Source organism: Malurus melanocephalus, unplaced genomic scaffold (genome assembly GCF_030028575.1).
Source record: "Malurus melanocephalus ecotype Western Australia unplaced genomic scaffold, MMel_1.1 scaffold_63, whole genome shotgun sequence".
Lineage (NCBI taxonomy): Eukaryota > Metazoa > Chordata > Aves > Passeriformes > Maluridae > Malurus > Malurus melanocephalus.
The window spans coordinates 1,135,274-1,157,700 of record NW_026623295.1 but is presented as its reverse complement, the minus strand read 5'-3'; the positions used below and the strand labels follow the sequence as shown (position 1 = coordinate 1,157,700).

At 41.7% G+C, this 22,427-nt stretch overlaps 2 protein-coding genes across 8 annotated transcripts in view; one reads left to right on the top strand and one right to left on the bottom strand.

The window, feature by feature from the left end:
• Positions 1–429: 429 nt before the first annotated feature.
• MTRF1 (mitochondrial translation release factor 1) lies at positions 430–18,427 on the bottom strand. Of its 3 annotated transcripts, none has more exons than XM_057366333.1 (10): positions 18,052–18,427; positions 10,741–11,199; positions 8,167–8,258; positions 7,260–7,341; positions 6,936–7,043; positions 6,672–6,844; positions 5,326–5,443; positions 4,047–4,183; positions 2,354–2,452; positions 430–652 (listed from the first exon to the last, which is right to left on the bottom strand). In XM_057366333.1, exons 2-10 carry the CDS (start codon positions 11,174–11,176, stop codon positions 530–532), a joined length of 1,368 nt encoding a protein of 455 aa, XP_057222316.1. In that variant the 5' UTR covers positions 11,177–11,199; positions 18,052–18,427; the 3' UTR covers positions 430–529. The 3 variants fall into 3 exon arrangements, with proteins under 3 accessions (XP_057222316.1, XP_057222315.1, XP_057222317.1); XM_057366332.1 differs by lacking the exon at positions 18,052–18,427 and adding an exon at positions 13,671–14,009; XM_057366334.1 differs by lacking the exon at positions 18,052–18,427 and having other exon boundaries at positions 10,892–10,957.
• The window catches only part of NAA16 (N-alpha-acetyltransferase 16, NatA auxiliary subunit), a 64,838-nt gene continuing 60,190 nt past the window's right edge, over positions 17,780–22,427 (top strand). For 2 of the 5 annotated variants that reach the window (XR_008965356.1, XM_057366326.1), the window contains exon 1: positions 17,780–18,069. Coding sequence is in view for 4 of the 5 variants with exons in the window: in XM_057366326.1 (XP_057222309.1) it covers positions 18,016–18,069 (54 nt within the window). In the remaining variant the exon portion in view is untranslated. The remainder of the gene's footprint in view (positions 18,070–22,427) is intronic. The other 3 variants (XM_057366323.1, XM_057366324.1, XM_057366325.1) reach the window with 2 other exon arrangements.

Here is a 22,427-nt window from a genome sequence, read left to right as displayed (position 1 = left end):
CATTCTGGCCCCTTCACTCCCTTTGCTTTTGTTTATTTACTCTAAAAAAAAACAAAGCATTGTAACATAAAGTTATTTCTAAGGAATTTCATTTGGGAAGCTCACACAATAAATGTGTAAAAATAAATAGTATTCATGAGGTCACTAGTACATKTTAGGGGAGCTCAGTTTCTTTCACCTGGAGAGGAACATCTCCCACCACCAGACAAAAAGTGCACTATGTGGTATTTATTTCACTCCATCACAATTCTGCATCTTTCCAGCTGYGATATGGTCAAGAGAAGGACCAGCTTAACAAAGCCCAGCTGCCAAGACAGGAGGAGTGTGCACACAGTATTCCAAGCTGGTTCTTTTCTGCCAGGGCTGCAGTAATAAATTCAACCTACTTACCCCAAAATTAAAAAAGAAAAGTAATATCACACACTGAAAAACAGAGGAATAGATTTTAATCAACATACCTTRCAACAAACACATCTGTTTTATTCTGGTACCAAACACAACCATTCTGTTTTAACCCTACACAAAGTCTTCAGCAGCCTCCTCCTTCTAAAGCCTGCAAATTTTCCAGAYATTGGGTGACAGCTTCTATCTCTGCATACTCCAGTAGTCTGTTGATTAACTTATCCAGTGCTTCTTTCCCACTTAGAATTTCCTATGRAAAARAACCAGACAAAAGCATTACYCACTGTCCTTCAGYATTAYTCTGAAGCACCAACTACTCAAACCMCTGAAATGTACTTTTCCTGCAGTCTGTCCACTTGCTCATCCTTGCAGGTCCTGGCCATGTGAAAGCAGCAGTAATGGACAGCAGCAGAACATCAGCTGCCTGCCTGTACAAGGCACATTGATTCTGGCAGCAGCAAAAGCAGCTACTGCCACTTTCATGTAACCCATGCACTTACCTGAACATCCCCAGCAAAAACAATCAAGGATTGAAGAGCCTCATTCAAATACCCTTGTCTGTGAMAAGAGCAAGTCTGTTTTGCAAGCAAAGCTCATTGAACTTTTGTTAGGCAGTTTATGGTTCCAGTTTCACTCAAGAAATATATAAATGCTAAGTAACYGACTAACAGTAGTCACTTTATGCAATCATGGAAATATCTCCTCTGCCACAGTATTCTGCACTCCATTAAATATGAGCCAYTCCATATTCAGAATGCCCTGCGTTCTCTGGAGTTACCCAGGACTCCTGTGGTAGTTTGAAAAGTGTTGCTCCCTATGCAACAGCACTTACAGCAAACTGGATGCCTAAGCCAAAATGTTGAGGGATTGCCCTAAACTTTGTTTTTCATAAATTTAATACAAAACCCCCCATTATTATCAGGTTTTTTTCTACTTTGTTTTTCATAAATTTAATGCAAAAACCCCATTATTATCAGGGTTTTTTCCACTGGAAAAAAAACCCACAATAAATAGAATCATAGAATAACCTGAGTTGGAAGGGACCTTCAAGATCATCAAGTTCCAACCCCCCCCACCATGGGCAGGGACACTTCAGTAGACCAGGTTGCTCAGAGGCCCATCCAACCTGGCCTTGAACACTGRCAGGAATGAGGCATCCCCAGCTTCTCTGGGCAACCTGCTCCAGTGACTCACCACCCTCACAATAAAGAATCTTTTCCTAATATCTAGTCTAAATACACCCCATTTATTTTCAACCCATTCCCCCTTGTCCTGTCACTACATGCTCTTGTAAAAATMTCTCTTCCTCTTTCTTATAGGCTCCCTTTGGTTACTGGAAGGCTGCAATTAGGTTACCCCAAAGCCTTCTCTTTTTCAGGTTGAACAATCAGTAAGATTCAAGCCATATGTAGATACTTCCTCACCCACAAGATCTCAAATAATCTTAAAATGAAWAGATCCAGTTTCAATTTCTTTTAACTGTGGCCTATGATGCAAACGTAAAAGTTTTTCTCACATCAGCATTAGGAGGAGGAAAGAATGGCCTAACAAAAATAAAAAGTCCTCCATGTCAGGTTTTTCTTTTGGAAGTACTATACTTCAAGAATATCAAATATCACTTGCCCAGTTTGGCCAAGTGACTTATGGATCTCATTGAGGATTATATGCTTGGTCATTTTCCACTCATATAGTAGGAGAAAAATACACAGAGAAGTAGGCCAATGAGCTACAGCCTGTGCCTAATCTCTAAGACTACAACAGGGCAGGAAAGAAAGTTTAAGCTTTCTAAAACTACAATGTTCTGTCAGAGCATAAGTGGTTCCTTTTTCACATAAATATATATTTATATATGTATTGATATATATTTATATATGTATCGTTATTTTCACTACGTTAATTTTCTCTTCTTATGGTAAGCATAAGTATCTAAATACTCATAAGCAACCCTTACCTTGATATTGCGTGCATCATATGAAATCCTGTGGTCAGTGACTCTGTCCTGGGTGAAATTATAAGTACGAATTCTCTCTGACTGGGCTCTTGTTCCCAACTGCAGCAAAGCAGGAAAAAACAAAAACTGTTACGTTGTGTTAAAAAAAAAACCAAACAAACAAATACTCCTCTAAAACAGGATACTTAAAATAAACTCTAATGGATCAGCCTGTTCCAACTACAAACCTGGTGGTCACTGGTTTGGCACACAGGGTTTTTTAAAATATTGTTGCATTACTGAATTGTATTGTTTGTGATTCTGTATCATGGACCAAGTTTTTATATCCTCCAGCATATTTCTGTTCCATCTCAGTAGCTGTAAGAACCACGTAACTSTCAAAGGTCATGTAAGGTAAGAAAGTAGTTACTCCAAAAACATATGAGTGGGGTTTTTTTTGGCRGGGGGKGGGTTGTAGCTCCCACAAAAAATAATGAAAGTGATCTCCATGAGTAACAGAAGCAACATAGTCAACGCATGGCTGTCAGAAATTAGCACCCAAAGAGACAGATTAAGAAGTTAAATTACCCTCTAGTGGTGAAGTGCGAGAGTGCAAACAGCAATTCCAACTTTTAAAGCAGAAAACCAAATGTAGCACTGTTGTGGTTAAACATTTCACTAAACACTGTGGTCTTCACTAAAACGGAGAATTAAATGCTAAAAAATGCAAAGAAATAAATGGGTCTCTGCTCCGGTGGGATTTGGTGAAAATTTCATCCACATTCAACATGTGTATTTCAAAATGTGTAATTTGTTAAATAAATTCTGAAACATTAGGAAATGTAATTCACTTTTGCCTGATTTTCCATACTGTTTATACAAATGTACATGTAAGTCCCTTATGCAGCTCTGAAGGCTCTCAAGCTGAAATTAATAACAAAAAATAAATTTCTTTTTGGCTCACTGCTTACAACAATGGGGTTAATAACCTGCAGGGACAATGAGCTTAAATGCAACCTGAAATAAGTGATTAAATAGCCAAGCTGGACAGTATGGAGTACTCAATAATTCTCTAATTCTGAAGTATTTTTATTTCAATAGATCATTGCTGAAGTTTGCACCACAAATGGGAAAATACCCATATAATGTGAAAAGAGTAATAGGACATTTTGAGACAAAAGTGCATTTCGCAGCATAATGTGAGGTAACTCTTACCAAAGCTGTTTCTTTCTCAAAAGGCTACTAAACTGAATCAAATAAGCTGCATCCTAATTGCATAGTGGCAAGATTGTTTATTTACTTGTTTCTCTCAAAAGTTCTCTATGGCCTTAAAAAGTTCTTCAGGAACTTCTGAGGACTTCTGATCCTGGTTTTCATTGAAAATAACTTTTYACTGGTGCTTAATTTGTGTAAATCTTGCCTTAATGAGGACATTCTGTACATGATGCTGAGTTTTGCCTTTTGAATAATTCCAGCTAGTCTTTTGACTTTTTTCTTTCCAGCCACAGTTGATGTCTCTTTTCATAGCTTGAGAAGTCTACAACTGAACTGGGGTAAACAAAGGCAGACTCATCATTTTAAACTACAACATTCTTCTCCCTTGTAAGCACCCCTGGTTAGACACACACTTGCTCTGTCCCCGTCACCCAAAGAGATGAGGAACAAATCTACAACACAACACCCTCTCCAAATCTCAGCCACCATTTGTCCTCACCTGCAGTTTCCTGGCACTCTGCTCTTGACTGAGCTGTTTTTCAATGATCTGCTGGTACAGCTTAGCTCTCAGTGTGCGCAGAGCGATCTCCTTGTTCATCTGCTGTGACCGCTCCTGCTGGCACTCAACTGCCAGTCCTTTACAGAGGGATCCAAAAGCCCATTATAACAAAGAACAAACAAGCTAAATTAATTCTAACACATTAGGCAAATGAAACCTACTGGAGTGCTGGTTTGTAGGGCTTTCAGCTATAGGATAAAAAGTCATTTAAACACACTGGCCAGAACCATTAGTGCATTTTTAAGCTTGTCACAGCTGCACCGGGGGGCTTTGTTCTGTGCTACAGAAGTCAGGGACATTTTAAAATTTCATGAAGCAAGCAAGTTTCTGACATCTAGAAAACGGGTTCACTGCAATTAGCTGTCATATGTTAAAAAAGCAATGTGAACAGTCTACAGGAGCATGTTTYAAAGATTGTAACAAGTTTTTAAAATCTTAGTCCAGATAAGCTCTTGAAGACTGGAAAATTCATTATTCTAGTAGAAATGGATGTCTAATCAACACTAGTGAGTCTTGAACTTAATTATAAAAAATGAGATAAAGCAAAATAAAGGTCTTTAAAAGAAATGTAGTACTTCTCATTTGATTTCTGAAAGAAAAAGGCATATAGGGAACAGCTGGTTTCAGGTCACTACTGGAATTTCCTGTGCCTAAAGTGATTTTGCATGTGCACAGAGATAAATTCACTAAATTTCAATAAAAACAAATCCCAAAAATGACAGAGTGGTCCAGTCTACACACTACCTTCCCATCAATAAACATTTAYCTTTCTATCTAACATAYGACAGCATTATCTAATAMTGAGTGAAAATCTTCAAGCATTCTTTTTAATCAGTCCTGTAACTACACAGACTCCAGCTAGGCAAAGCATGCCCTTCGTTGCCAGTGGTCATTATTTCTGAAGGCACAGAGSACACAGTGCAAAGTATTTACATCTTCTACCTCATCCTTGTCACCCTCCTTTTGTTCTTTCATCCTTCAAYGGCAGTGTATTCATTAAACACTCCTTCTGAAGACAAAACTGGCATAATCACTGTGCCCCTGGCACACAGCCTCCTTCTCACATTGCCTTGCTTCAAGAGCGACAGAACAAGAAGGGGCTAYTTCCTTTTGCTGATATAAGGCCCAACCCTGCAAGAGACAATCTGCAGGATCACAAGCTGTCTGTTCAGGATACTGATTTAGTGTGCTTAAAAGTACTAAATACAGTCAGACTTACCTGTGGGAAGGTGCACAATTCTCACAGCACTATCAGTTTTGTTAACATGTTGCCCTCCCGCTCCTCTGGCTCTGAATGTATCTATACGCAAATCTTTGGGATCCACTTTAACATCAACCTAGAATCAAAGAAAATTACTACTTCCTGCTCATTCTAAAAGTATTTGGATGTCAGTGATACTCAGCCTTAACAAGAAATCACTTCTCAAAAAAATTCCCCTGCACATCTGTTCCTAAGTAACAGTTATAATAATTGCAATTTAAAAAATGCAGTGTCAAATATCTCTGAAAAGCAAGTGATGCATTAAACACTTCACTTATTTTTTCAAACTCTCACTCCAGGTCCTTCACAAAACAAGGTGTGTGTGTGTGTGTGTGCGTGTGCGTGTGTGTGTGTGTGTGTGTGTGTGTGTGTGTGTGTGTGTGAAACAAAAATTAATCAGTGTTTTGTGAAACCACTATCTTTGGTAGAGAGACTAAGAAATAAGCAAACATTTAACAACCATTTCTAAACAGCAGTTCAAGGATCTTGTTCATGAGTCAAGCCTGAATGATTCTTGCAACAGTACTTAGAATCATCTAACTCAGGAAAAAACAGGTGTATCCAGATCCATCCAAGTAAGGATTGCTACACTGGAAATAGGAGTCCATGACGACCTGGACCATAGGCTGCACTCAGTGGATGGGAAAGAAACATTAAGATCTGATCAATCTTGCAAGGGAAGTATTACAAAGAAGCAGGAGAAGGTGCAGGAAAAGCCGACAGGACCTGGTTTTATTTATTTTGTGTGTAAATTGCTGGTCTAAGAAGTATTGGTAGCAGTGAGATCTCAGACAGACTAGCCAACACACTCATTCACGTTCAGTTCAGAGGAGACTGTCCTTGATTTAACAGAGAAGGACACAAATAATTTGAATGAAATGAAAACACTCCCCAAAACGATGTGCAGAATCACATTACTATGCAATGCTGAGTATTGTCTTGGATATAGTCCGTGTCTTGATACATGATGTAATTTAAAATTGGCTTACTCATAGCAGTGAGACTCGTCAGTGTTGGGGCTGGAATACTTAATGAAATGATCACTCATTTGCATGCCCCTTCAGGCAACAGCAAATCTCTGCAAAGTTGCTTCTGATGATCCATTTATACATGTAAGGTACAGAGCCRAGGACTGTCACCTTCCAGAGTCAGAGCACCTGTTCATTTGCTGGGACTTGCACAAAGCACTTGGTTATCAAAGAAATCCCCAAAACAGTAACATGGTTTCAAATAACACCTACTCCAATACCAAAATGGGTGACCACTGGTACAGCACCCCCTTACCACCCCAATTAACAGTTTACCTCCTCTGGCTGAGGGAGGACAATGACTGACATTGTCCCAGTGTGAATACGCTGCATTCTTGATGACAGGCCCGTCTCRGGGATTCGCTGGACTCGGTGAGTCCCTCCTTCATATTTCAGATGCCTGTAGACATCCTCTCCTGAAATATGAGCAGCAGCATGATGCAACCCTCCTGGAGAGACAAACAGTGTGTGACAAATACAGCAGAGGAAAACTGCTCTTAATTTCATTGTCTTGGTGGAATCTCTGAAGAACTGCTGTACCTATCTCAGCTGGAGTATAGTTCACGATGTCAAAGGTCCAGCRTTTGTAGTCGGCATAGCTCTGGTACATCTCAAACATTTCTTTAGTGAACTGTTGGCAGATGTCCCCTTAAAATAAAAAGCCATTACCACATAAACAGCAGTCACAGTTCTTAGATTTAGCTGCAACTCTAACCCCAGTCATTAGGCAGGTTAATGCTYATCTTTAGAAAGTATTACTTTATGCCAATAAGGTATAAAAAAAGCATTAAGAATAACCCATAAGACGTTTAATAGAGTTGGATGGAGGTTTGAAGTAATCTTCACTGTAGGGGCTTTGCTGACCTCCAGTTGTTCTGCCAGCTGTCACTTCTAATATGACAGGACTTCTATCATATTTTTCCTTTGGCACTAGAAGCTGGAAAAGCTGGAAAGAAACAAAAAACAAAAAAACCAGCCATTATCTCCTTCATGACCCTGAATTTTCTCTTAATCAAATTTACAGCCAGCCTTCCCAACTGCCACAGCCTGAGCACACTGATTTCCTTTAGCAAACTARTTAAGTAGAACTAAAAACTGACCAAGGACTATTGTAACTCACTGCAGTCAGTGCAAAAATGAGACATACTGATGCATCCACATGAAAGCTAGCTGAAAATCCAGTCCTGCAAAGTCAGGTGCCAAGTCACCCTCCCAGCCCCACCTACATATGAAGACAAAGTTTTTAGTTAACCTAGCCAATCTTTATATTTATCTTATTTTTCAGGAAGTCACATTTCATATYATTTCTGTCTGAACCCAGAAATGACCCAATACAGCAGTCTCCACTGAATAGTTTCAACATCTTTGCTTATATTTTCCCTACTCATGGAGGGCTGTCAGCTGAAGAGAAAATGAAAGACTGCAAGTTCCAATCAGAAATCTTTCAAGAGTGGATGTTCTACTGACAAAAACAGTTACTAGGATGTCATGTCAAGTCTCAGTAGCACAGACTTACCACTTTTGCAATCCCCTTCAGCATTTCCAGACAGACAAGCAAGCAAGAGAATGACTCAATTAATCAGCTTMTAAGACACAATTGTCACTGAGAAGATTACTAATAATTAATGTTGCCACTTCTTTTCAGGGAGAATACAGAAKTTGGACTTCCGTTTCATTAAAATCAAGTGTCAGAATCTATTGGCAAGATCATAAAGGAACATTTTACTGACATGTTTATTTACAAAGCTGTAAAAGTTTACCTCAGGCTCACCTTTCTGCACATCATGTTCATTTTTTTATCCAGGGTTTCCTTCTCTTCTAAGGCAAGCTCTAGAAGTTGTTTCTCATCTCTGCTGTCTAGCTCTAAATTCCAACAAAAGGAATAGATGTTAGCCAATCTCACCTAGAGCAAATTCCAAAGACATGCACTGCAGAAAAGAAGAAAAGCTTGCAGCCTTTTAACAGCATGAAAGAATCAAATAAGAGCAGCCCAAGCCAGGATGCACATTGCTAACTCAATGATCATACTTTCCAGGAGTACTGGAAGGACTAGCAGGTATCTTACATGTGATTAGGCTTCRACTTTCCACATTTTAGAGCTTGCTAGGAAACATTCTCAAGTAAAGCTCACAGGAGCTCCAAGCCTTTTCTGCTATGGAGACTCCAGTTTACACTAACTAAAAATGCTGATCAGTTAGCAATAGATTATACACTAAGTAGAAACTTGGAAGGCAGTTGGAGTCAAGTGGAAAACTTGTCACTGCTAGAACTGCAAGACCCCTCTCATTTTCATCTTTCTTCCCATTTTTCCACCAGCTTTTTTACCACTTTTCTACTCATCAGAAAGTGAAACAACTCAACTCAYTGAAATTAAAAAGTCAAGTCTGGTTGAATAAATGCATGTTTTACCAYGCCAAGTTGAACTAAACTTAAATTACAGCTGGATGACTAACAACACAAATGCGGGAATGGTTGAAGCCAGCTTTGAGTAGCTGGGAGTGAGRGAACAAAGCAGCAAAGAGAAGGTGAAAACCTTTTGCTTTGTGGCCAGCATGGRAACCATAGGCTGTCATAGATGCAGCATAAACCTGGACTCTGAATTGCTTCTAGCTCATCCAAAAAGTATGTTTATTGATCAGTTAGATAAACAGCATCAAATTAACTACTGTCAGCAGAGGTGAGAGATGGTCTGGGGGTGACCAATGAGCTTAAGGTTCAGAGGACTGGTATCCCATTCCTACCTCCCTGCAAAACAGAATTCATTTAACCTACCGCATGACTTACATCACCAGAGGGAAACTGGGAAATATTTTTCTGCTTCACTGAGTGCTGCAAATATAAAATTCTACATCGATTGTCAGGAATTCAGGTACTAGAGAGAAGAGGGTCAGCTAGGAAGTTAAGTGGAAAACAATGAGCAGCCCAATGAAGGGGACATCTGTGTTTTAACTTGGCCACAGGATAAATGGTAGAGACAGAATAGTTTGGCTCCATTTAATTAATTTATTTGCTGTCATTTTCTACCATTATTTTCCCTTCTTTCAACTAGAATTCACTCCATCCATCCACATCACAATTTATGGAATTAGAAAAATTCTTCATTAAATTCACTTGATCCAAAAACAGCCTAAGATRAAACACAACTTTTCCAGAGTTTTAATACTTTTTAATTCTTTCAAGAACACTTCTGTTTCAGCATTAAATTATTGTACTTCATCCCCTTCATTCTTTCCCCTCTGTTCTCCAGTGAACAGAATTAGAGAGGGTAGAGGATTAAAATATTTTAAATAACTATTTTCTTTTTTCAAAAGCACAAACGTCTATTAATTTTCAAAACTAAAGAATACAAATGTTTTCTACATGTCTAAATAAGTTACATTAYACCTTTATTTCTGTATGGCTCTTACTGTTTTATCAACACCCCTTGGCTCTCTGTCTGAAAAGCACCATGAACTTTTGTCGTCCTCCATTTATTGCTGTACTGATTTCTCCTGCCCTTTCATTTTTCCTTCCTTCCCTRCTTTGAAGTAAACCCCATTCTCTCCTGGTCAAGGATTCCCTCTCTTGGCTTRATACTTACCACTGTAGTAGAATGGTTGCCATTTTTTCCTTCCTACTGTGTGCACCTCCTCACAACAATGTTGCATTTTTTTCCCAAATGTTGCACCATTACTTATTTTGTAAGTACTTTCCAAGTCTCAAATAGTACCAAAACCAGCAAAAWTTTTTACTTTTTTATCCAAAATTCTACTGTCACAGATTATTGAAAAGCAACAGCTTCTCAAACAACCATCAGTTTTTATTTCTTAAAGGACTGCCCAAATATTTTCAAAGAAATATTAGCTTTTGCCATTTAAACTGGAAGCTGACAGCTCAGAGCCTAATGAAAGTTCATGTMATTTGCTCAATAAATATCACTGAACTGGCCAGATGGAATCCCATTTTAAATAACACGGCTGAGGTCTGCATCTATCAAAGGTTTTAGGCTCACTAACTTTTTTWCTTCAGTTAAAACTGCTCTCAGTTCTAAAAAAAATAACCTCAAAACAAACACTTCCCAACTATATCTATTGGATAGGTATCCCTGAGGTTCCAAATGATCCCCACTCTCCCAAAATGACCTTATTAAGACCTCAAACTAAGGTGAGGTGAGATGAAAAAYGGAAGGATGTGGCTGGATGCAGAAAACCCTCACAGCATGCAAGTTCCCAGGAGCAGGGAGGTACCAGGGTGTGTTCCAGGGCTGGCTGAATTTACTCAAAAGCTCTCCTCAAAGGCTGGGCAAYGAAATTTGTCACAAGCACAGCTGCTGTTCTGAAGCAAGCAAGTAGATGTTTTCCATTACCTGTGCACATCGCTTCTAACTCCTGAAATTCTCTTTCAGCCTCTTTGATCTCCTGAAAYGCAGCTGCAATGGGGGACAGATCGGCACATCTTCTCCTCAGGGTTCTTTGYTCAAAGTCATTTAATGAGTCTGCATTTAACAGATGACTAACCTGCTGGTATTCCTTGCTTAGAGTCTCCAGATACTTCTGCACAGTCTCATGCTTCCACAAAGCTTGAGAACCCTGATGGTTTTTCCTGTGCCAACTGTTAAAAGACAGAGTGAATCTAGCTGTGTCCAATAAAGACTTTGGCCTCCAAGATCCATGGTTGTGCAGTCCCACCACACAGCCTATCTTCTTTGCAACAGGAGGAAGAAGACAGCTGTCAAGKTGGCTGTGACAGTGGCAATTGGCAAGCAGGCTCTTGAAAAGACAGACCTTTTGGAAAGGTTTCATTTTGTTTCTTATTTTTCCACCACCTGAAATTAAAAGAAGACAATACATGGGCCAGTGTTATTATTTAGAAAAAGAAAGCATTCCATTAAAAAAAAAACAAAAAACCAACACACAACAATAAACAAACACAAGGACTGTATCAAGCCCAGATCCTGGTTTTGATTACAGCAACACAAATGTTTGCCATGGACAAACTATTCTTGTTTCAGTCCTGGTTTAAACCAGAAGCTCTTATCATCACCATTGTACTGATTGAGGGTTAGAAAAAGTCTTTTCTCCCACCTCTTCAAACTCTCACCTCCTCCTATMTATATTATGGAAAAGCTCCTAAAGATGAGGCTTTACAGACAACAGCTTCATTTTGCCRTATGTGTCACTGGAAAAATGCAATCATTTCATGCCTTACTGGTGAAAGAAAAATGTTGCTGAGAAGACAAATGAATATTAGAGGTGAAGAATTCTATACAGAGAATGTACAAAGTGACCAGAATTACACACCAAATTATATCCACTACCATAAAGGAAGGACATTAGTAAATGACCACACAACAGATCAKTCAATAGGACTGCAATACACTTGTATARTATCACTCATTCATATATGCAGAARACATGGGAGCAGTCCYTTATATCCCCTGTATACTTCTTAYCAGGATATATTTACACTTCAGCAACATAATATTTTCCATCCAAAATGTAAGAGGGAGGCACTCTGAATACAGTTCCTGTATTTTTCTGAGACACCTGGCCTACAGTTTAATAGGACCCAGGCTCCCCTTAGCATTACTGCTGCTCTATGAAAGATCTTTTCCTCTTCACTTTGTACCATCAACATTGCAAACTGTGTTATGAATTACTACCATGCTCTAAAATTTTATATTAGAGTGCAAGACTCTACCGGGAACACTTAATTGAAATCACACTTATTCTAGGACTACTCACACAGAAAAGGTTTAACAAACAATGAAGCACTCCCTGTGTCAGCCCTGCCAGTGCCATGGTCCCGGTCTTCCCGCCAATTTCTACAAATAAGTGGATTCTGAGAAAATAAGACCATGAACCTTTTTGCAACAAGATCTCCTGGAAACCCACGTTTCAGTTTCCTGGCACAATTATCTTTCACTCATCAGTGTCAAGACCTTCTGTGCATCTTCATGCATTTTATTAACAAATAACTCATCTATTATTCTCACCTATTTACTTTCATCCATTTGTCCTCAATGAMGRAAGAGCAATATGCAGTAAAATTAGAAGTATGGCATCTTGCTTGTCTGAATACCTGTTTTACTACCTACAGAAGGAGGGAAGGACCTTTATTCCACTTCTGTACCTACCCCAAATTTCCCAACCAGCAGGTGCTATCAAGTCCACAGCAGCAATTTCAAGACTGGTTTGAAGTACAGAAAGCAAATGATACCCCTCATGTACTGGTCTAGAGATTAAAACCAGCTGTAGCAGAGGGATCCTCTTCCCCTCACCAGGAACACAGCAAAAGGCACAAATCGGGCTCATTATCTATGATCCTGGATTTAGTTGCTCAGGGGCATGAATTGACTCAGTTCCRAAAGACCTAATTCTGCTGATGAACATGGACTTACTGCAGATCAGCATGGCCCACTGTTGTCTGGCTAASTGCTAACCATCATCAACTCAATTCWAAAACATGAATGTTGACTTTTATTTTAATTMATTCATTAAACATATTAATTATTATAATAATAAGYTAAGAAGCAATGTATTCGAATAATAATTGCTTTGCCTGAGCTCTCAGAAGTAAGATTCTTGGTTTAAATGCCTAAAAAACGTGAGTCATGACAAGACCTTCAAGGAAGCCAAAAGTAYCAAAGTAATTTTGCTGTGTTAAATGAAAAAGGCTTCTCCTTCTCAGAGAGGTGTTGCCATATCACATTTGCACAAAAATAAACACACATAAAACTTTTACAGAGCTATGAGCATTAGATGACCTATTGAACGATCTCCAAACCAGATTTTAATAACTTTTTAATGTAATAAGATTACCTCGAGCACATCACAAATCAAAACCAGTAAGCGAAAGTGACAACCGTAACTCTCTAATTACAAACAGTAATTTCAAGACAGAAAAGAGTTCGCGAACACTTTCAGAAGTGATAAAAAGCATTTCTAAAACCCAAAGATGCTACCGGCTCCATGCAGCAGCACTCAAGCACGTGCGAATCTGCAAGTACACGGCAGGAGGCTGTACTTCAGTGCACACCGGCTGGACCGGGAACAGCTCGAGGCCGCGGCCGGGAACATCTCCCACCCACYTCTGCCGCSTACCGCGGCTAYYCCGAGCAAAGCCSCCGMAAGCCGGGCAGGAAGCGCCCCCGGCAGCCCTGCCCCGCCGCAGGGCTCACGGGCGGTCGGGGACGGCGGGAGCGGGCGGGAAGAAGAGGCAGGAGCAGCGGCGGGGCGGGGGGCGGCGGCGCGGGGGCTGCGCTCCCCGGGAGCCGCGGAGAGCTCCGGCACTCACCGGGCGCCGCACGGATCCCGCCGCGGCTCGCGGGGCCAYGGCACACGGGAAGTGGAGCGGGCGAACTCCCAGTCCCAGCATGCCTGCGGAAAAGCGTGGCTCCCGCGTCCCCGCCGCTGCTGGCACCGCGCCTCARCGACATCGCCCGAGCCGCGCCGGCGGCAAAGGCAGCCTCTGCCTTTCAAATCTGGTTWGTAGAAGATTAATTTCAGAGAAGTCGGAATAAAGTAACATGAAGTTCCACTTGGGGTCAAAGCTCACTATTCAATTCTATTAAAATGAATTATGCTACTAGAGGCAGACAAATATTAATAAACATTATCATTCTGATTGTTGCTAGTTAGYTGCAGCTTCCTCAAAAAGTATGATTTAAAACATACGATGTATGTGGACATTTTAAAAGATATTATTAAACATTATACCACTACCTCCCTAATCAAAATTTTAAGAATATTTAAGTAATGTTTTTTAATACTATAATGACAAAAAAAAAAACCCTTTTATTCACAGCTACTGTCATTATACAAAATTTATTTTTTWAAAAAAGGTAAAACTTTGGTATTTGTCACATAAAACATCACTGGGATTTGGTGTGCTAAATATTCCAAAAGACTGAAAACTGGACTGATTGATGGGAAGAATTTGGATCAAACCTCAGTGCTTGAATGACAACCAACCACTTGTTTAGACCTGAGGACAGCTTCTGGCTCTGCTCCACCCATGGGGACAGGAGGCAAGGCAGACAGAAGGAAAACCACTCCCAAACAGGACCCACCCCAGAGCTGGTCCAATTCTACAAAAGRGCCCCAGCAAACTGAAATTTCCAAGATGCTTCCCCAGGCCTGAGCACACAATGATGTGCTGTGAGAGATGTCATCCACCAGGCACCATTCCCACTGTACCTCACTCTTCTTCCACTATGACCTTTGGGGCTCAGTGAAATGAAATAATAAAATTATACTTGCACTGGCACTTTAAATATGCAATTTGATACTTAAAAGTCTTGGGAAGGTAAGYTCTGGGAGGACGACCAAGAACCTAATAAGAACATGAAACTCTAAGTAGACTGTGTGCTCCAAAATTGGTTTTAAAAGAACAGTGTGGGCCAAAGCAACTCAAATCAGCTTCTGCACCAGMCAGTAATGGTTCTTGCATTAAATACTCTGATTAAATGTGATCATGGTTCAGTTTTTATTATGCATTGTGGGTAAACRTTTTAACTTAAGTGTGAAAATAGAGACTAGCAAAGTCTGGCTCCCTCCCAAGGCAGCAAAGTGTGCAGGGGCCACACAGCCAAGACAAGGGCTGGACTTGGCACAATCAGCAGGGCTGCCAGGGACCATCCACGACAGGACCTAGTTCAGGCATCTCATATTCAAAACATGTAAGATACACTCCCTAAGTTTGCTGTGTGCTTTTAGACTGTAATATGGGAACTGAGAAAGCAGGATGTAAAGCCCCATTGCTGTCTGTGCCTCCATCCCTCTTACAGTTTATTTCAATGACTTAAAACCTGCATGGCTGAAGCAGCAGCTGCTGATGGAACYGGTGAGGACAGGGKCTTTGGGGCACAGGCTATTTGGGGCAGGGTGCCACCACCTTCCTCAGCTACCACAGTAGCCTGTAGTGACACTGGGTGCAGAAGGGAACAGGGACAGCAGAAAGACAGCTGGGCTCCCAGGCTTTGGGATAGACGTGGTGGCCCTGTACTTTAAAACCTGGCACTCCTAACCTGCCAAATAGCTTTAGAAACTGGAGGCAAAGGAATGGCTCATCAGACAGATTAGGCTACAGGCCTTACAATGTGCTTGGCYTGAAGGCAGGTCCATGCCCAGGCTGAGGCCCTGTTTTGCCCAGGGGCCCTAACTGGGTTTAGCCGTGTGCAATCAGACCGCCACAACTTCCACAGGTCAGGGAGTAAAGTGAAACATACAGCAAAAATAGCAAGCTTGTTACAATCTATGTAACACTTTCACATTGCTCCCCCTTCCAGCTCAAGTAGTTCAGACTTCTGAATTCTTCCTTTTGAAGAAAAAATGGTGTCAGAATCATACACATCTTGAATGCAGTCCTRTTTATTAACAAAGCCTGTAGAGAGAGCCTTGTTTTGCCCAGCACAGTGGGATTAAATTACAAGAAGTTTTCTTGACTCTGCTCCCAAACCTCACTTTCAGTTGAAGCTCTGCCTTCCCACAAAGCTCATTTCTTTGTTTATTCTCTCTCAGTTAGCCTACAAATGTTTCTTTTATTGCCTCCCTGCGTTCCTTTTCTCGCTGCTTTTAACACAGACTTTTAATACGGACACATCTAGATGCAAATTGAACCCCTGCCKCCTATTTGCTATTGCCTACTTCTAGACAGCATTCCTTTCCGAGTTTGGACTAGCAGGAAACAGAGACCTTTAGCTGTCAAGAAYAGCCTTATTGCTTCAGACCAAAGGTCCACCTAGCACAATACTTGCCTGACCCATCTCCATGATGAATCTGTTTATCATTCCACCCAACCAGAGGCATAACATGTATTTTGCTAGGATTCATGGAGTCAAGGGTTCAGCTAGTTGTAGAATGTGCTGGAGCATGACATGGTACACATAGGCTCTGAAAGTGATGCTGCAGGGAAAAGCCAAGGCTGTCATCCTTGTCAATAATACTTCTGCTCTGAAAAAAATCAGACACCCAGTACAGCACTACTACAGCATACAGCAGAAAGAAGAGTAAATTGGGTACTGTGTTTTCAAAACMCACATACTGTGATCAGTGACCCAGCTGACTGACATGATCAGAAGCACGCCAGAACAAAAAGGTGAGAAATAAACACAATAGAGATATTCCATATTACAGACCACACATCTAGAGAGATTAACAAAACACTACAGATACCAAAAAGCATCCACAAAAAGCATCCACAAGCTGGTGGCTAAGCTATGAAGAACTATAGGCAAACTTTATGCTCCCCTCACATTTGCTATTTTCATCTCAGGAGGCTTCCTGAGCATTCCACTTTTTTCTTTTTTCTTTTTTTTTTTTTTTCCTTCCTTTTTTTTTTTTTTTTTTTTTTTTTTTTTTTTTTCCCTAATTAGTAGTCCTCAAGTTAGGCTGACATTCAGGTTACTCTCTTCCAAGAAATTGTCTACTCTGTTGTTCTCTCTGTTAGCCGGAAAGCAGCTATCATGTCATCAGCTTCAGCAAGGTTTGTGTCAAGTCAAGGACATGCTGCTTGGCATCTTCAGTCTCACAGCCATCTACTTACCGAGTACCAAATAAAATATGTTAAGTACACGGATTTTYCTAATCAGCTCTAGCGAGTTACTGTTTCCTGAACACTTGCTTTACTCGGGGTTATTTATCATGTTCATCATCTGACTGTAAGTGGGTAACGATATTGTTACAGAACTAAGATACTTTGAAATAAATGCCAAAATATAATTAATATTTCTAAGGGTTAATTATGTAAACGTAAATTTTAACTGAAGTTGTCAGTTTATTCTCCCTGTGACAATATCTTTTTAATTGGTTGTAACCTCGACTGTTTAACCAGTTTTCCTTTTAAGCAATGCCCCGGCCCATGGCGTTTTAGTATTCCTGGTTGCTGGTGGTTTTGTTTCATTTTTAAGAAAGATTTTTAGGAATAACAAGAAAAAAAAAAAAATAAAAGACCTTAGACCTCTTTCGGTGAAGGACCCAAGCGATGAATCGCCGCCGTTCTATGGGCGCACGATGGTGTCGGGAAGTTTTACATAACCAACTGCTGAAAATGCCTTAATGCGACGGGGGCCGTCCCCGCTTGCTCAAAGCCTGGCTGCCAAGTTTGCTGTTGTTTCCTTAAATACCAGCCAGGGCACTGCAAGCCCGCAGAGCCACCCCGAGGCCCGCCGCCGGTACAGGCTGSGCTCCTTCCCAACGCCGCCTCCCTCCCAGGCTTGCGGCCAGCCTGGCTCTCGAAGCGGCCCTTTGAGCGCCGAGAACGGAGCGCTTCAGCCGACGCTCCGGGAATCGCACAGGGAATCACGCAGGGAATCCTCGCTCCCTGCCCGGGGCCGGGCGGGCGGAGGGGGGGGCCGTGAGGGGAGCGGGCTGCGCCTGCGCCGAGGAGACCCCGGCGGCCATTTTGCAGCGTCAGGCGGGCGGCGAGGCCGCCCCGGCAGCTGCGCAGAGGGGCCCGGGGGAGCCGGCGGGGAGGGCGGGCGGCGCAGGGCTATGAGTTAAAGAGCCGCCGCCGCCGCCCCGCCGAGTTCGGGCTTTTCCTCCCCGGCGTTCCCCCTCTTCCCGTCCCTCGTACCGACAGCCGCCCCTCCCGGGCCGCCCCCACCCCCGCCCGCCGTGCCTGTCCCGGGGCCGCCCGCGCCATGCCGTCCGTGCCGCTGCCGCCCAAGGAGAGCAACCTCTTCAAGCGGATCCTGGTGAGCCACTGGCCCCGCTCCTCTCTCCATCTCCCGCCGCCGCTKCTCCCTCCTCTTTCCTCTCGCACGCCGGTCTCGCTCGGTGCCCTCCGGGTCACTTCGCCCGCCGCCGCCGGAGTTGGCCCCGGCTGAGCGCACACAGATGCGGCGGCCGCGCTCGCCCGGGGGGAGTCGGGCTGCCGTCGCCTCCTCGCCCCGGTTCGTCCCCGCTTACTTCCTTCCTTTGTCTAGGGCCCGCCGAGCAGGCCGGACGAGCCGCCCCTGCTCGTGTCGGCGGCCGAGAAGGGCTGGTGTGACTCCCGGCCGGGCGAGGGCGGGAAAGAGGGAGGGAGCCGGGCAGCTGCTCGGGCCGCCGAGCGCCTTSCTCCCGCCCGCCGCGGGGACTGCGGGGCGAGCCCGGGCTGCGCTGCCGCTCCCCGCTCSCCTCCCCGCGCAGCGCGGAGGGAGAGCACCTCGAAGCACGGTGCGAGCGTAGCAGGGGTTGCTATTGCTTGGTTGATTCCTGTCGGTGCTTTATTTCCAGTGAGAGCGTTGGGTTTGTTGTAGGGACCGGGTTAAAAGTAGTTCGCTCGCTCAGCAGTTTTGAGTGTTGTTGAAGATGTCTGSTGGATTGAAATGTCCTGCTTCTGTGAGGACTTGTCTCAACGTCTTTGTGCTGGGCTACTTCAGCTCTTTGAGACTAAATGGTGCAAAACACGTTTAGTGTTTGTGCCGTAACTTTGAAGAAGGAGCTCACTTTAGCTGTGAGTTTCTAACAACTCAATCACTGTATACTTTATCATGCTAACACTTTGTGGAAARAAAAAGCACTCTCTCCTCCCCACCCCTAGGCAAGAAAACACCACAGACAAGAAAACACCACACTCCCCTTTGGATGAACTCGTCAGTGTGATAGTAATGGAATTCCAGCCTCAACAGATTGAGGTGTTTTGTCAGTTTGTCAGTTTACCAGTCTGCAGGCAGAGAACATCTATGCAGCACTCTAAGAAATCTARCTGGCAGGCATAAATTCCTTTATTTATCTTTGAATTGGTTAGCTAGTTTTAATACTTTGTGGTTCAGAGGTGGGCATTTTGGCTTCACGAAGCTGAGCTCAGTGTGTGTAAGCCTGTTTACTCTGTATGGAACTGGTGTGTTTCAGCAGGTGCTTCAGAGCTGTTTTCTTTTGCCTGCTTTGGGTAGTGTGCAGGTTTAAAAAACTTAATGGTGGTTTGTTGCTTACTGCATGCTTATGGTATGCATCTTAGTATGTCATTCTAGCACTCCTCTTTCTCTCTGCTAAAAATAAGTGTCTAATATTAGAACAGTTAAGTGATTATTCTTACTAGCAGCAGACAAGTTCACAGTAGCAGCCACTTCTAAAGTTTTTTGATTGAATTACAGAATGGCTTTTCTGGAGATGATATTTTAGACAGGTTTTTKTTTTTTTTTTAAATATTAAACAGTGGATAAAACACTTGGGAATTAATGCTTAGGCAAGGAGAAGAGAGATATATAAAACTTAAGTTTACAGAAAAATTTATTTCTTAGTAAAACTTTTAGAAGCCTTTAACTGATGCTGTGTAGTGTCCAGTTACAGTTCCTAAAGTGTTGATCACWAAATTACTGGCTTGTCTCTTCATATATTGTCACTTCTTGAAACTTAATTTCTTACTACTTTTTTTCTAGCTAGCTCTGACTCTTTCATGGTTCACTTCTTTCTGGAATACTAATGTCAGCATAGTACAAATGGAACCCTTTGGTTGCTTGACATGTCTGAGAGTATTTTTATGTAGTGGTATGGCTTGTGGTGCWAAAGGCTCTTCAATTGAACCAGCTTTTGCTTAGTTTGGCACTGCCAGAATACTTAAATGCCCATAGCATCCCTAGTAATTTCAGAAATTGGGGGYGGGGGTTGTGTGGGAGGCTGCATAATAAGATCTTACAAGCATGTAGTGATTTAATCACTTGGTACTGATGAAAGGAAACTGTATTCGTATATTAAGACTTAAGTATTTTCATAAATGCTCTGCAGAGAATTAGCAGTTGTGAAATGGGAAGCTCATTTGGAGATGATGAAAAATCCTTTGCAGTGACTTGGTGTGTATATGTAACATGTGAGACAGGTCATCAGTGTTCTGAACACAATGTGTGTGTAACAGCAAAGCTGTCAGAGCTGCCCTGACTAGTGTGGTCTCTTGGAGTTTGTAATAAGCTGTAAAGTCTGCTTGAAGCTGAGTAAATGGTCTTTAAGCCACATCAGTTTGTGTGCTTACATGCTTGGCAGTGCTTGAACAAGCTGATGTAAAACTAGCAGTTCGGTGATGAGGGAAGTAATAATAGATAGTAGTTTTAGTTGATCAGGACTACTGTAAGATAGTGCTGCAGCTCATTTCTTGTTCCATCCTGACTTCTAGTTCTCTTTTATTTCTTAGACCACGCTTCCACTCTTCTGCACAGACTTTTCTCAGTCTAGTTGCTTTTCCTCTGGAAGATCTGTTGGTGCTTAGAGGTGTAATGTCATTTGGGAGGAAGAGGCCGAACAGCTTCAAGCTCTTCTCTTCCACTTTTCAGCCTCACAGAAGGCTGGATGAAGTATTTGAATTTGTCCGTCCCCCCCGTCCCTCCCCCCCCCGCCCCACGGAAGGAGAAAAGTATCATAAATAACAATTAATACAGGAGTGCTGGTGTGTTTCTTGCCACTTAAAGTCAGTCTGCAGTTTAGGTGACTTTTGAAGTGAATGGGGCAGATGCAATCCAAAACACATACTCATGGTAACTTAGAAATGCTTCTTGTTAGATTGAAGTTTGGTATTGTATATTTGGTGTTTACTTCTAGTCAGATCTTCTATTTTGTGTATTTAAAGTTGAGTTGTAAGCTTGCCTTCAGAGTATGTTTCAGTTTAAGCAGCTTTGTTTTGTTTTTTTTTCTCGTTTACCCAAGCAGCCATATTATAAACTGTCTTAAATTTAATCTTAAACATTGGCTTTATAGAATCAAGTCTGTKCTCTGCCTGGATACGGCACAGCAGTAGTCTTTGTAAGTGCTTTAGAGGAGAGCCTTGGGGTTCTTGTCATGCTTTCCTGGCTCGCTTGCCAAATTGTTATTGTTTTTGTTTTTAAGAAATGTTTTCTGTCTTCTAATAATATTGGTGTCAGCCCAAGATCATGCAGTATAAGGTATRGTTTGATGTTTGTTTCATGCCTGATAGAACTGTGGGATAGTGTTATGCCTGTAAATGACTAATTCTTTGATTTCTTAGCAAATTCCACATATTATTGTTGCATAAAATAAGGTTTGCTGCTTTAATTGCAGCTGACTTCAGGTGATAAAACACAAAATGTCTGCAAGTGACTTGTTGCTACTCAGTTCATTCAGGCATGTATTTTCCATTTTTAAGGCTGAGCAAATGTTAGAACACTACACAGAAGTTGAACAAGTCCTCGGACAGCGCACTTTAAATAATTTCTTTTTGTTCTCTGACTTCTTTAATAATCTTAAGAGAKTTATTCTTTGATGAAATATAAATATACAAGTGTTTGTTAGATGTAATTAAATTCTTACATCTAGAATTGTAAAAGCTTTTTTAAATTTTATTTAATGAAATAATAATGGTTTATAAGCATATAACTAGTCCRTCTCCTAGGAATGACATGGGGGAGTTACTGAATTATTAACTCAATAATTGGGAAGGTATGTTGTCACACTAATTAGGGCCTCCCAAATGAGATAAATACCATAGCCGAGGTATCCATTATAATCTACCACTGGAGCAGTGGAAGTTGGAAAGCTGTAACATTAAGATCACTTATTTTTAAAGGAAGGCRTTTGGAGCAGCAGGTTATAATCTGGTGTCATTTAAGATTGATTCTTGTTGTGGTTGTTACTTGTGCTGCTAAGGACAGGAAGCCTRGGAAGAGTGTAGGTGGCTTCCTTGATATGGACTTTCAAACGAGGTGGTGGGGATGCCTATCCAGCTGCAAACTACTAAAATAACAGAACTGTGGAGGTTAGATAACATGCTAATGGTAACAGTCAGTAAGACTTTCATGAGGGAAAAATCACACTTGACATTTGTCGGTGATTTGAGCGAGCCACATTTGGAGAAGTCTATCCCAAACAGATATTCTTGGTTTAATTTTTCAAATGGGGTTTATGAAGATCGTCATGCAAGGCTTAGAAAGCAGGCTTCTGTGGAATTCTGTGGGTTGTTTCTTTGCTCTGGACTTTTATTCATACAGGAACTTTTCTTTTAAAAAATAAATACTTTTTCAGAGTTAAGTCCCTTTGTRTTTTATGCTGGATTTTTTTCTTATTTGACTGTTTATATGGAACAGCAAAAAGTGTTCAATTCTAAACTATTTTTGGCACAAAAAGT